The following is a 15,416-nucleotide window of genomic DNA, read 5'->3' as shown; positions in this document are numbered from 1 at the left end:
GGCGATCCGATCTTTTGAGAAAAGATCGGATCGCCCGATCCGATCAAACTCAAAAGATCGCATCGGAGATCGAGATCGGAAAATTGATCGGCGCGGCAAGTCTGAACAGAATATAAGAAATCTATGTTTTTTCGCAATTCGCCTTGTTCTGTCCAACCTCTTTGCTCATTCCCCCCCCAACTCCCCTTCCACCTCCCTTATCACTTCCCATTGCCGATGCTTATGCCATAGATAAAGACCGTTTGTTCATTTTGAATACGAAAATTGAATGAGTTTTGCGGGGCTTTTGTGGGTGCTGGGAACAAAGATATGTTAACATGAAGACTAGTTCGTTCTAATTAAAATTTGATAAACAATGTTTATAGGAATAATATTATAAACTTAAAGTATCATCTGAAGTAAGGAACAAAAAAAGAGACTGTTATAATTCAATATTGATTTTATATCATTTATTTCCTTATCATATTTTCAATTCTTTTCAAAGTTACAAAGAGCCCAATATATATATTAAAATCATAACCTACTGCTATAACTATGCCAGGCGGTGTGACTGCTGACTGTTATCTAGGCTAGGAGCGCTTTTCACCAAAGCAATAAATAGTTCAAGCAAAACTGGAATATACAATTTGCGTAGGAACATCGATGAGTCAAAATTCGAAAGTAAATGCATGGCTATTGTTGAAGAGCAACCGTTTGTTAAAGAATAACCTCACATTTACTCCGAGAAAACCATCTACGTCTCTGGCAAGAACTTGCATTTCTCCAGCATTTTTTATAAATGATTTTTTACGTTGTTCGTATCTAGTTTACCCCTTACGCACATTTTCAAGGAGCTATTGGTTAGATGGTTACCTAATTACATCACATACTGCACTGAAATATAAGGAAGCTTTGTACTTGACGTTAACAAAGCTACTAATAATGACAAATCAATTGTAATTTCTACCATAAAAGACTTTTTTTATGAGTCTATGATTAATGAAGACATGAAACCTTTTAAAATGAATCTAAGATTTTTTTTCTTCAAATTTTCCACGATCATGGAAGGCATTCCAGTGTATTTTTGTAAAAAACTATCACGACATGGCTTGCACATGAACGAACACGGAGCTATCTCATCCATGAGACAGTATCGGTCTTTCATACGATAAACTTGCCTTTTATCTTTGGTTTTCTCAGTTTATGCTCTTTCTTTTCAGTTTCCTTTTTCTTAATGTTGGCTTTTCTTGTTTTTTGTTGTTATTCCATTCTCTTTTCCTATTCTTCGATGTGTTCAGCCAACTTCTTTTTACTTTCTGATTTGATTTCATCTCGTTTCTTAATTGATTTAGCAAGCAATTCCACATTGTTTTTTACCTATTGCAATACAGAAAGCTTAAAAGTTTTGAACATCTTACAAATATGTTTGTCAAATTGAAAGTTTACCTGAAAACCTTCAGCTCTTTGCAGAGCACCTTTTCATGCCTGTTTCTCTTCAATACTTCTTGCATTCTCAACTTCAGCTTGGCCATAGAAGATTTTCACTTTATCTTTGAGTTTTTTTTAGTTTCCGCTTCTGGCTCTAAAGTGGTCTTGCTCAGAATGAGTGAGGGATTAGGTAGTTCTCCTCAATCAAATTTTCTGAAAACTAGGCAGCCTTCACTGTTGAAAATTGTTGTTAGCAGTGTACTTGTTGTTCTTGGTTCAGGAATACCTGTTTTGACAAACTCTGTGGGATCAGAGGTTGATGACACTGATGCTGCCTCGGTGGCTTGTGCAAGTTTGGCAATTCAGGACCGCTTCTTGTTATTTTTCTTTTTTAATTTCTTCTTCTTCAATTTTTCTAACTCCTTTTAAGTTTTGTTTTCATTGTCCTATCAGACAAATCGAGCCTTTTCCCTGAAAATAGATGAAATAAGCTGGCCCGCCTTCCTTAAACGTAAAGATTAATACATACCTATTAAGTGTGAGGTGTTAGCTGCTAGACATTCTTCCAGTTCAACACCAACCTTATTGCTATTGAGATCGTCAACTGTAGATACACTTTCAGTTGGAAGTTGGTCAATAAGCTAGAAATGAAAAAGTCTTCAGGAGAGAGTTGCTTTTTAAGAGCGACGATGTCAATGGACCCTCGTGTTTTATAAGGCTCTTGATTTTTTGGGTCTTCATTTCCTACAAATTTTGTTTAGACGTCACTTTCAAGTTCTTGTTTTCTCTTTTTCCATTTACAAAAACTGCCTCTCATATTATAACCTTTAAACTTTATTATTATTTACCTTGATCTCTCAACATTATCACTGATCACTCCATAAATCACACTATCTGAACCTAGCTTTTTGTTATTTTCTTTAGATAACGACATTTTCGAGCCAAATCCAGCTTCAGGACGCCTCCACTTGAGGGCAGTATAAGCAGATGGAAACCATGAACAATAAAAAAGTAACTAAATTTTGTTGAACTTGTAATACAAGAATTACATTTTTTTTAAAATTTCAATCGGCAATCTTAAGAGTTTATTTTACTACGTTTGTTTTTTGTACTACCCTTCATACGATTTTTTGGATACTTACTCTGCTTATACTGCCCTCAAGTGGAGGCGTCCTGAAGCTAGATTTGGCTTGAAAATGTTGTTCTCTAAAGAAAATAACAATATGCTAGATTCGTCGACAAAATGTTTCCGTGCAATAGATTCTACCAAAAACTCCTTTTACCATAAAGGACGGATAGCTGCTAGTGATGTCGATTTGCGATATTTGATTTAAATATCACGATACCGATATATCGCACAATTTTATCGATATTTTTTTGTAAACCGATACGATTTTTTTGGAAAAAAAAATTAAAAATCCTGCGAGCGGAATCGAACATCAACACTTCATGTTACTAGGCTACCGCGCTACCTAACAGACTGTCCCATATTTAATTTGTGTGATTCGCCTGAATAAGATTAATATTTCAAAACTATAAGCAAAATATTATCTAGTAGGATGCGTTCAATTGGATAGATGTACCGATATGATATTTTTGACTTTTGATTGTGCAAGTGATTTTTGAAGCTACGTGAAGACAAAATTGTTAATGTTTACTGTATAATACTGGATTTGAACCTCTACCTCGTCAGCTTTGCATGCTGACTGATAGACCACTACACACGTATAATATGCAAGAAACCAATTGAAAAGCTTTGTTGAGCTTCCTAGAAAATGTTCCAATGTAATGTAACCGATGATTTATCATTGATATGTAACCAATAAGAAAATTTTTTTAGAAAAATATTTTTGGGTTGTGTCCTGTATAACAGATTTGAACCCAAAAATGTCTGCTCGTCAGCTATTATTCTAAGGTACATAATATAGTTATAAAATACAACGATATAGATATGTCGAGTGGTGTATCCCAAATATCAATCCGATATATCGGATTTGTAAACAACGTCGATTATATGACAATGTAATGCACACCTAATGGAAGAACCTATGGGTCGGTGGTTAGAGCGATTGAAACATGCTTAGAAGGTCAGAGGTTCGAGCCCAGCAAATGATTATATTTAGCTAATTTTCATTCCTCAAAAAAATGGTAATAAATACGAATTTTCAGAAGATAGCAAAGGAAGACACCGAGGAAGAAGGTAATGTAAACGGGTTAAGAAGTTGGGGTACAAGAAGACGTAGGAGGTGAATTAGAGTTGAAATGATTTTTGTGCTTTTAACATATTCCTCAACTTCTTTTCCAAGAAGAGGAATATATTCCTCGTCAGTTAAAAAAAAAAACCTTCTGTTAAATTGTGTAGGAAATCCGCGTGTGGTTGTTATTTTTACTGGCAGATGGGGTGGCGAAATATCGGTATCATATTCACATATCGGATTTTCCGATGTGATATATCATATCGGTTTCAGCCGTGTTTTCCGATATGATATATCGATAATCGACATCCCTAATAGCTGCTTTAAAGAGGTAAATTGAGTAAGCTCTTCTACAGAGACTTAGGTGCAGCTTGCACTTAAATTGTTGACGTGGAACATATTATGCATTCTCATTCACATTCAATGTTTATTTTGTTTTCTAGGAGAACACATTAAAAATTTGCGAACACTTTAGATTCAAAAGAGGCTACGATAACAAAAAAAACTCAAAGCCAAAGTGAAAATCTTGGATGGCCAAGCTGAAGTTGGAATGCGAGAAGTATTGAAGAGAAACAGTCATGAAATGGTGCTCTGCAAAGAGCTGAAGGTTTTCAGGTAAACTTTCAATTTGACAAACATATTTGTAAGATCTTAAATAATTTTAACCTTTCTGTATTGCAATAGGTAAAAAACAATGTGGAATTGCTTGCTAAATCTATTAAGAAACAAGATGAAGTCAAATCAGATAGTAAAAAGAAGTTGGCGGAACCCATCGATGAATAGGAAAAGAGAAAGGAATAACAACAGAAAACGAGAAAAGCCAACATTAAGAAAAAGAAAACTGAAAAGAAAGAACATAAACTGAATGAACACCTCACACCTAACAGGTATGTGTTAACATTTACATTTAAGGAAGACCGGCCAGTTTATTCCATTGGTTTTCAGGGAAAAAGCTGGAATTGTCTGATAAGACAACGAAAATCAAACTTAAACGGAAGTTAGAGGGGATGAAGAAGAAATTAAAAAGGAAAAATAAGAAGAAGAGGTCCTGAATTGCCAAACTTGCACAAGCCACCATGGCAGCATCTGTGTCATCAACCTCTGGTCTTTCAGAGTTTGCCTAAACAGAAATTCCTGAACCAAGACTAGCAAGTAAACTGCCAAATGCCAACATCAATTTTCAACAGTGAAGGCTGCCTAGTTTTCAGCAAATTTGATTTTGGAGAACTATTAAATCCCTCACCCATTCTGAAAAAGACCAATTTAGATCCATAAGTGGCAACGATTAAAATGAAAAAAAAAAACTAAGAGAAACAGGCATGAAATGGTGATCTGCAAATAGCTGAAGGTTTTCAGGTAAACTATCAATTTGACAAACACATTTGTAAGATCATCAAAACTTTTAACCTATCTGTATTGCAATAGGTAGAATACTTTGTGGAATTGCTTGACAAATAAATAAAGAAACGAGATACAAACAGATCAGAAAGTAAAAACAATTGGGCTGATCGCATCGAAGAAAAGGTAAAGAGAAAAGAATGACAGCAGAAAAAGAAAAAAGCCAACATAAAGAAAAAGAAAACTGAAAAGAAAGAACATAAAGTGATTAAACCAAATCAAAAAAAGGAAAATTTATCGTATGAAGTACTGATACCGACTCATTGATGAGCTAAACTCATGTTCTTTCATGTGCAAGCCATGTCGTAATACATTTTTATAAAAAATACAGTGGCATGCTTCATGATCTTGGAAATTTTGAAGAAAAAAAATCGTAGATTCATTGTAAAAGGTTTATTAGTGTCTCCACTAATAAAGACATAAAAAAGGCCCTTCATGGTAGAAAATAAACTAAATTGGTTTGTAATTGTTAGTAGCTTTGTTAACGTCAAGTGCAAAGCTTCCTTATATTTCACTGTAGTATGTGATGTGAATAACGTAACCAAAAGCCGCTTGAAAATGGCCATAAGGGGAAAACAAGAAACGAAGAACGTAAAAAATCATTTATCATTGCTGGAAAAACGCGAGTTCTTACCAGAGACGTAGATGGTTCTCTCGGGCTAAAGGTGAGGTTATTCTTTAACAAAAGATTGCTGTTTAACAAAAGCCACGCATTAACTTTTTAAATTTGACTTATAGACGTTCCTACGCAAATTAAATATTCCAGTTTTGCTCGAACTATTTATTGCTTTGGTGAAAAGCGCTCCAAGACAACAGTTGGCAGTCACCGCCTGGCATAGTTATAGCAGTAGGTTATGATTTTAATATATTTATTTGGCTCTTTGTAATTGTGAAAAGAATTGAAAATCTGATAAGGAAATAAAAGGTATGAGAATCAATTTTGAATTACAATATTCTTTCTTTTGTCCTTGCCTCAGACGACAGTTTAAGTTTGTTACATTATTCCTATAAAGATTATTTATAAAATGTTAATAATAATAAACAGGTCTTCGTGTTAACATATCTTTTTTCCCAGCAACCACAAAAGCCCCGCGGAACTCATTCAGTTTCGGTATTAACAACGAATCAGTGGTCTTTACCTATGTCATAAGTATCGACAAAAAGAAGTTATAAGGGAGATGGACTGGGGGTTGGGGGAATAATGAAAGAGGTGGACAGAACAAGGCTAAGTGCGAAAAACATTTATTTCTTGTATTATATTTAAAAAAGCGATAGTAGTTCAATAAACAAAAATTGTGAAAAATGAACTTTATTAAACGGGATATTAGCAATATATAAATACTAACATAATCCGAAATCAGATTGCTAACGAATAAATAATCAAAGGTTAACTAGCGTACATACGCTAACATTGTTTGATCTCGGCAAACCTTATAGGAGGTAACGGTTTCAGCAACCTATGTACATTCCACTTTCCACGGAATAGGAGGTTGGAAATATATTTTGGAAACAAATATAAAGTTTGTAGGAACATGGAAATTAAACGGAGAAAAAGGCCCAGTCCAATGGAGAAAAAAGGCCCACTTTTAAATTTGGAAAAAAGTGGGCCTTTTTCGTCTGGGCCTTTTTTGCGGGCCTTTTTCGTCTGGGCCTTTTTCGTCTGGGCCTTTTTCTCCGACCTCCCCCTAATACCACATTTATGTTTATTCCAGCAGAGGGTTTGCCGAATGGTATTTTTATTGAGGAATTCATTGGGAACGTAGCTAAAGATGGGAAATATCAAATTATGGTCGAAAATCATTCGCTAAATCAAGTCATCATTCCTAGGAACACTACATTAGGCGTAATCGAAATTATTCATAACGTAATTGAGAAAATTGCCTTAAGTAAATTAGAAGAAAAGTCTACTATAAAAAATGAGCCCGTTTTAATTTCAGAAGTCGACGCTGAATTTCAAGCTCCGCTCTCAAAACTATTAAATGACTTCCACGACTTGTTCGCGTCAAAAGATTCAGAATTAGGGAACACTAATCTCATAAGCAATTGATACACAAGGAAGAGGCCCTCTTCGACAACGCCCTTATCGAGTTACAAATAATCAAAGAAAGATATTGGAGGATAAAGTACAGGAAATGTTGGATGCTAATGTTATCCAATATTCCCATTCGCCATGGGCTTCACCTGTGGTTTTAGTGGAAAAAAGGGTGGAGAAGTAAGATTTTGCGTTGAATATAGGAAGTTAAATAGTATTACAAAAAAAGTTTCATTCCCTATGCCGAGGATAGATGAAACATTGGACAAATTGTATGGAAAAAAATTTTTCACCACTCTTGATTTAGCTTCAGGTTATTGGCAAATTCAAGTGGATGAGCCGGCTATTGAAAAAACAGCATTTGTTGTAGAAAATAACCTTTACGAATTTAAACGTATGGCATTTGGGTTGTGTAATGCACCTGCGACATTTCAAAGACTAATGAATTATGTACTGAAAGACGTTTTGGGAAGTAAGGCGTTAGTTTACTTGGATGACGTAATCATCTTTTCGGACACTTTTGACGATCACTTGAACGATATTCGAGAAATTTTTGAGTTATTGAAAAATGCCAATTTAAAATTAAAACTTAAAAAATGCCAGTTCATTAAACGTTCAGTCAATTATTTAGGCCATGTCATATCGACTGAGGGTATTAAACCTGATCCGAGTAAAATTCAGAAAAAAGTTAATTATAAAACACCCGCTTCGGTAGATGAAGTCAGATCATTTCTGGGTCTAGCTGAGTATTACAGAAGATTTATTAAAAATTTCGGATCAATTGCTAAACCGTTAACAGATTAACCCATAAAGATCTTAGCAGGAAACCTTTTTATTGGGGAAACGAAGAAAATATTGCTTTCGAAACCTTGCGTACATCTCTCGTGACTCCACCAGTGCTTGCTTACCCCAATTTCAACGAGAAATTTTTACTTTTCACCGATGCATGCGATTATCGCATTGGAGCGGTACTGTCTCAAATTCAAAATGGTCACGAGCACCCAATCGCGTATTCCAGTAGACAGCTAACGAAGGCAGAAGCTAAATACAGTACGACTGAAAAGAGGCACTTGCGGTTATCGATGTGATTAAGCATTTTCGACATTACCTTTTAGACCAACCTTTTGACATTATTAGTGATCATCGTCCACTACAATGGCTTAAAAATCAGAAAGATAACAATGGGAGATTAGGACGATGGGCTATACTGTTGGCTGCAACAAATTATGAATTAAAATATAGAACTGGACGTATTCACCAAAATGCAGATTGCTTAGCAGGGTTGGACTACCGCGGTTAAAAAACTACCGCGGTAGTAACGCGATAATGCGGTACTACCGCACCGCTACCGCGGTATTTGTTTGTCAACATTACCGCTACCGTTACCGCCAGTGCAAAATTCAAGAAAACGGTAACGGTATTTTTACGCCATCTAGCGATGCGTTTATTAAGCTATTCCTTTATGTAGCAGACTGCATTTTAGGTAAATATTTCAAAGCGTGTTGTTTCAGATTCAGTAAGAACTCAGAAGTCAGTTTCTTTTGTGAAAGAGTCAATAATCGCAAGAATACATTATGGCACCAAGCCCAAAACGTCAATCTGAAAGGTAATTTGTTTTCCCTGATCAAGTAAGTGGTATGATCTTCTATTATGTGATTTTCAGGAAATCTAAGTCCCAGTCGGGTAATAAAGTGCTTACGAAGCCTCGTTTGGCTCCCAATCGGCGAGGTAAAGTCATAAATAATATTAATATTAACGCTTCTCCCGATAAAGGTAAAGTATTACCAGCTAATAACCTACTGTATCTTCTTCCTTACATAGTACACGATGCTTTTCTCCACACAGGGTCTTCATCCACGGAGGAATTGGAGAGTGAAGAAGTAAGCTTTGTCCAAAGCTGCTCGCAGGGTTTGAGGGACCCCGATGAATCAAATACCTCTAAATGTTGGACAAATTCTACCTCAGGTACCCTTCAAAAGTTGAATTCTTAATTTTGCTAGGTTCTTTAGGCTAATGCTAGGAGTGTGTTATAGCTGCTACTGCAGCAGCGTTCAATGTTTTGAAGTATTGCAGCCCATCAATAGCGTATTGTAAAAAAATCTTGCTATTATATGGGTGTACTTCAAGTTATTATAGTGTTTGAAAGTATGATGGCTAGCTTATCTTATCTTTAATGAAACTTTCTATTCTAAACAGGTAATTTTGAATTTCCCACCGATGATAATGACATATCCGAAGAAGATTTAAGTATGGATATTGTCATTGAACCATCTCTCGACATATCCACCAACATTAGTGACGCGAAAACTAGTGCTACACGAAAAGGGAAAAAAGGTGAGAAATTCAAACATAGAAAAAACTTAAAACCAATAAAATTAGTTTACAATATAAATTTAATTTCACTTTAGATGGCGACATACGCGTCATGCTTTACCCTGAAACGCTAATAAAATATGTTGGACCAGGCAAGAGAAAGGGGACTTCATACTATGAATGCCTTATTGGACAATGCAAAATAAAGCCAAAGGCACTATCAGCAGTGAACAATTCAAGAGGCAACATAAGAAAACACATTTCAATCAAGCACAATAAAGAAGATCTTGAAAACTTCAACATCCTTTGCAAAGAAATTGACAGTGCCAGTGTCAAAGGGAAACGATTTTGTTCACTACAGCAACCGCAGGCAACTGCAGCAACATCAGAACAAACCCAAACAAAGCTATCGTTTAGTGGCTACCCACGCATTTTAACGCAAGAAATGTTTGACAACTATATCGTGGTAAGCTTTCATTATTTTTATTCTTTAATTAAACTTCATTACATCTGCTTGGTAGGAATATCTCTGTGACGCTGTTTTACCGGTGTATCACACTGAACGACCGGAATTTAGGCTTTTCTTGCGCAGACTATGCCCTCGTCTTCAAGTCAAAAGTAGAGGATACTATAGGAAAGTGATAAGTATTTCCTTCGAAAAGAAGAAGATGAAGCTAAAGGAAAAACTTAATCAAGCAAAATGGCTCTGTACTACTGCTGACTGTTGGTCGTCCCGACGAAAGAGCTTTTTGGGGATGACCATACATTGGATTTCTGAAGACTTTAAGCGAGAATCCTATTGCCTTGCAATTCGAAGAGTTCAAGGTAAGTGTGATTATGACCTTCTCGCCCGACTGATAGAGTCCATTCATGAAGAATATGACATAACGTCAAAAGTCGTCGCTACTGTCACTGACAACGGAAGCAATTTCGTCAAAGCCTTTCGGTTGTTTTCCGTTAAAGTGCCTTCAATAAATACAGTAGCTTCGGTGGATGTAGCTTCTGATTCTGATCAAGGACCAGCTAAGTCTTCGCCAAAAGCTGGCTGCAGCTTTAGACAGCCCTATGAAAACGCCTCTCTCGTGAAAATTCTTGAGGAAATGGAATCAGATTTCTCAGAAAGTGATGTCGAAAACGAGGATATTGGTAAGTTTTGATACATAGTGTTAAGCTCATTGATGCATAGTAATAATTTTTTGTTATCCTGATATTCTACAGCAGAACATTTGCCTTCTGATGCTTCAGCAGATTTCGAAAACGTTGATGAAGTCCATGAAGACGACGCACAATTTTGTTTTTTGCCGTTAACGGAAACTTTGGATATCAAAGACAATGCCCAAGATATCTATTCTCTTCCGACTCATCGCAGATGCGCATCCCATTCTTTGAATCTCATCGCGAGCAAAGATGTCTTTGAAAACATGGAGCCTGCTTTAAAAAAACTGAAAGAATCTGCAGAACTAAAAATGAAGATGCTGTGGAAAAAGCAAAATCGAAGTACAAAAGCATCGGATGTCATCCAGGCAAAACTCAAATTGTTGTTTGTAGTCCATAATGAGACCCGTTGGAACTCATTTTTCGACGCCGTTGAACGCATAAGATACTTCATCCACAACAAGAAGCAAGAATTAAAAGAAGTATTTGAACACTTCAATATTCCCTATTTCCGTCCAGCCGAAGAAGAATATATTAAGGAATTTGTCAAAATCATGCGACCACTGGCAGACGCATTAGACGTCCTTCAGGCTGATCGCAACGTTTCAATGGGATATTTGCTACCAACTTTGACGATTTTGAAAAACAAATTGTTGGAATTAAAGCGAACGCCTGGCATTGTTCACTGCAAATCCTATATTACGGAAATAATAGCAGCTGTAACCAAAAGATTTAATACCTGCTTCCAGGACGATGACCACATCCTAGCTGCTATTTTACACCCTAAATTTAAAATGTCATGGGTCATTGAGGAAAACAAATCGTACTTTATGGACAAATTGCTTGCTCATCATGAAACTTTTGCTGTCAGCGCCAGTACAATCAGCGCAAACAGGTAAATATATTCTTTATAAAATTCAACAATATTTTTGTCTATCTAATTTAAATTTTCATTTAAAGGTCGCCTTTGCTGTCAGATCAAAGTGAAGAAAACGACTTATTTAGTCCGAAAAGAAAAAAAGATTTTTTCCGCTCTTTGACCACCACAAACGTCAAAAATTCCTACAACGAGGCCGTAGCCTTCATGGGGGATCCTTCGACAACAATTTCCAGCCTTAGGAAATATCCGTCCATTAAAGAGATGTATTTGAAATATAATACTGCCCTACCCTCTTCTGCTTCCGTCGAGCGACTTTTCAGCGTAGCTGGAACTATATTTCGGCCAACAAGAAATCGTCTTTCAGACGAAAACTTTGAAAAAATGTTGTTTTTAAGGGCCAATAATTCATTGTAATACGATCACATCAATACAGCAGTGATTTTCATGAATTTTGATGGTATTTTTGCAAATTTCGTTTTTTACCGTTACCGTTACCGCGCGGTACTTGGAAAAATTTTACCGCGGTACTACCGCTACCGCGCTACTTTTTACGAAAATTGAAGTACCGCTACCGCGGTAACGGTACTTTTTTAAAGTACCGCTTCCAACCCTGTTTTGAAGTTATTCACGGTACGCTTTACCAGCACGTGCTGCCATCTTCCGATAGCAAAAGAAACGAAACTAGCCATCAGTTGGTCTTGCCTGCATCGTTGCGCCATCTAGTGCTCAAAGAACTACCTGATGCACCCATGAGTGGACATTTAGCCTTTTACAAAACCTATTTGAAAGCAAAGAATCATTATTATTGCTCTAATTTGAGAAAAGACATCAAAGAATATTGTCAAGCTTGTGAGGTATGCATTGCCAACACTTCGTCAATTTACAGAGCATTATTGCATCCTCATGAAATTGCAAAGGCCCCTTTTCAAGTTATCGGCATGGATTTTCTAGGCCCCATCACACCCGCTTCGCCCAATGGAAACAGTTACATTTTAGTTATCACAGATTATTTTAGCCCATGGGTAGAAGCTGTTGCTTTAAAGGATCAGACTGCGCAGACAACAGTAGAATGTGTATACAGAACAATTATAGTTAGACCCGGTATGCCGAAAGCTATTCTTTCAGACCGCGGAACCAATTTCACGTCGACATTATTTCGTTACTTTTGTAAAACATTGAAAATTGAACAGAGATTAACAACTGCTTATATCCAGCTAGCAACGGAGAAACAGAAAGGTTTAATAAGACATTAACAACAATGTTGAGGAAAGAATTAAAAGATTGAGAGCATGCAAATTGGGAAGATTTGCTGGATGATGTTTTATTTGCTTATTGTAGTTCTTTCCATTCATCTACACTGGACACCCCTTATTACTAATTACACGGTAGAGACCCTAATCTACCCATCAATGAATTTTTTGACGCATCCCCAAAAACATTTATATCCGCATCGGATTACGTAGGTAACTTAGCAGAACGCTTGCGCTATAGTTTCCAACGCGTCCGTGAGGAGAGTGAAAAAGCCAGAAAACGTCAGAGGGAGCAATATAATAAAAGAGCGAATGTAAAACAATATTTGGTAGGAGATAGAATGTTATTAGATATTAGAGTAGTAAAAGAGGGCGATAGCAGGAAATTTACTTCCAAATATAAAGGCCCTTATAGAATTGTAAAAGTACAGTACCTGCCGAAAGTTTCCGGACAGCCGAGAGCAGCTTATGGAAAAACCGGTTTTCTTTAAACTCTTAAAAATCTACTAATCATCGGACATAGATGATTCTGAAAATGAAATTTTTCCTTAAGATTATTTTTATACATGATTTTTTTTTGTGAATTTTTCTTTCACGGGAAAGGTCTTTTGAAATAGCTGGCAAAAGTTTCCGGACAGTCAAGAGGGCCAATAGTAAATGGGGCTACTTTGGCTCTCATGTACGCAACGATAAATGGGGCTACGAGGGCGTTTTTGGGCTTAAAAAAAACATCATTTAAACTATAATCTAATATGGGATTTTGCGTATCATGCCATATGCAGAATCACTCTAATTTTGAGTTAAAAACGGCAAATTTTTATTCCAAGGAAATTTGCGCTCTCTTCCCATCCCGCATAGTTGCCGATTTTCCTATTCCTCTACATAATAAATCGGAGCGGAAAATATTTTTTAGAGCCTATAGCGGCTGCTGCTGCCGCCGTAGTGACCTTGAATATTTTCCGCTCCGATTTAAAAAGTAGATAAGTAGGACAATCGGCAACGCCGATTGGCGACGCCCGCAAAGGAATAGACAATTGCCAATGCGTTTCAGAAATTAAATCTGATAGCTCATCCGCATGCAATTCTGTTGATCGCGTTTCAAACAATTCGAAAGTATATAACAGCGAGTAGATCGAAAAGAGCCACATCTTTGTGACAACTCGTTGTAGTCACAACTCTGAAAAGATTTTTTATACACACCCCAAAGCATCATCAAACAAGGATGGAAGACCAACCCACCGTTAACTACGGACAGGTCATAGTCGAAGCGACTGGTGAAGAAGCGTAAGTTAACGAAGTGGTGACAACAGCGGAGCCCAATGCCGACTTGTCCTGGGAACCAACTACAGAAAACACGGCCGAGGTGCTCAACCAAACACCTCGATCCCCAGACCAGACTAGCCAAGACCCCTGGGATGTGGCCCATCGCAACTACGAGCGACGTCTTGAAGAGAAAACAAACAAATTCACCACAAGACTTAACGCCGACCTCTTCTCTGAAGATTGGGGCAGCGCGGTCAACTCCTTGAAAAGGATTCTGGACTTAGATCCAGCTAAACGCCATCCGCCACTATACAACTGGCCGCCAGAGCTGTGGGACTCAGCTCACAAAAGGCCAAGGTGCGATTGATATGATCAATTGTAAGGCGGAAGAAAAAAAAAGAAGAAAAGAAAAAGACACGGAAGAAAACTTTTGTTTTTCCCTAATAATGTCAATATGTTTGTTCCATAGTTTAGAACGCGCTTGTGCTTTTTCCCTTCTCATGTTAATCAAATCAATCGAATAAACATAGTAGAAAATAGGCGACACACAAAAATCCCGTCCGTTGGGAAGGAAAAACACGATTTAGATAAAAGACGAAAAACAAATACTTCGTGACATCAGGTCACCTATATTACCTTGAAGTTAATCAAACTTTGTGAACGGTGAACCGAAAAACTTACCGTGGGATTTTTAATAATTGAGGTGGTTACGGGTATAGAACGCGGTATTTTTTTCTTCAGCCACTAGATGGCTCTAATTTACTTCAATTGTTCTGCGGCTTAACTAAACACTAAAAAGCTTGTGACATCTGGCCCTTTTTTTATATTACTTTGTTTGTTTGTATTTCTTAATTATCTTAACAACCATAAATTAAAATTTGGATTATTTTCTATTTGTTTTTCTTCTAATTTTAAAGAGGTAATAAATTCATTCATAAAATTTTCCCTTTTCCTTTTTTTCCACAAGATAATGCTCAGGTTTGCTGCTAAAAAAATTGCTTTATTTTGCTTTTGTTTTGTAGTCTTGGGGAAATCTAATAAATATTGTAACGAGCGATCACGGGAGTAACTGTTTATTTGAGGGTTTTAACCAACACGGCCAACTACACAAGGCATAGCACTAAAAGGATAACATCAAAGGGGGAAAAACTGCTTACACTGAGGGCAGAAACGCACCAGTTAAAGAAAGTAGACTAACACGACTAACTCACGTCCGACCAGACTACCCACTGCCTGACTACTCTGCCCGGGTTTTACATGGTTCGCATCTTCCGTCCATCCAAGGCTAAAGCGATCGGATGGAGGAAGACGACCATTTCCGACGGATGGTGAGTCTCCCCGTTACAGCTATAACGGAGGGTGAGAACGGGCGTTGAAGCTCTCTCCCAGGCCACTCTCGTCTTTCTTGAACTAGCAAGAAACCATTCGCTACACCCCCCTCCTCAGCCTGCGACTCGTCCCGATCGCATTGTCCGCGAGCAGAAACTAGACGGGCGTAGGACTAGACCCAAATAACGTAAATG

The 15,416-nt window shown here is 37.2% G+C and overlaps 1 protein-coding gene and 1 long non-coding RNA gene across 2 annotated transcripts; both read left to right on the top strand.

The window, feature by feature from the left end:
• Positions 1-4,118: 4,118 nt before the first annotated feature.
• LOC132088233 (uncharacterized) lies at positions 4,119-4,664 on the top strand. Its single transcript, XR_009421622.1, has 3 exons — positions 4,119-4,217; positions 4,287-4,489; positions 4,548-4,664. It is a non-coding gene; the product is annotated as an uncharacterized LOC132088233 (long non-coding RNA).
• Positions 4,665-8,606: 3,942 nt separating this feature from the next.
• LOC130698386 (uncharacterized) lies at positions 8,607-11,794 on the top strand. The gene is made up of 9 exons (XM_057521046.1): positions 8,607-8,638; positions 8,696-8,760; positions 8,806-8,997; positions 9,229-9,366; positions 9,441-9,811; positions 9,867-10,491; positions 10,564-10,754; positions 10,818-11,395; positions 11,461-11,794. Exons 1-9 carry the CDS (start codon positions 8,607-8,609, stop codon positions 11,792-11,794), a joined length of 2,526 nt encoding a protein of 841 aa, XP_057377029.1.
• Positions 11,795-15,416: the final 3,622 nt, after the last annotated feature.

This window comes from Daphnia carinata, chromosome 8 (genome assembly GCF_022539665.2).
Source record: "Daphnia carinata strain CSIRO-1 chromosome 8, CSIRO_AGI_Dcar_HiC_V3, whole genome shotgun sequence".
NCBI classification, from domain to species: Eukaryota; Metazoa; Arthropoda; class Branchiopoda; order Diplostraca; family Daphniidae; genus Daphnia; species Daphnia carinata.
Note: the sequence above shows the minus strand (reverse complement) of the source record. Positions and strands in the feature narration are given on the sequence as shown.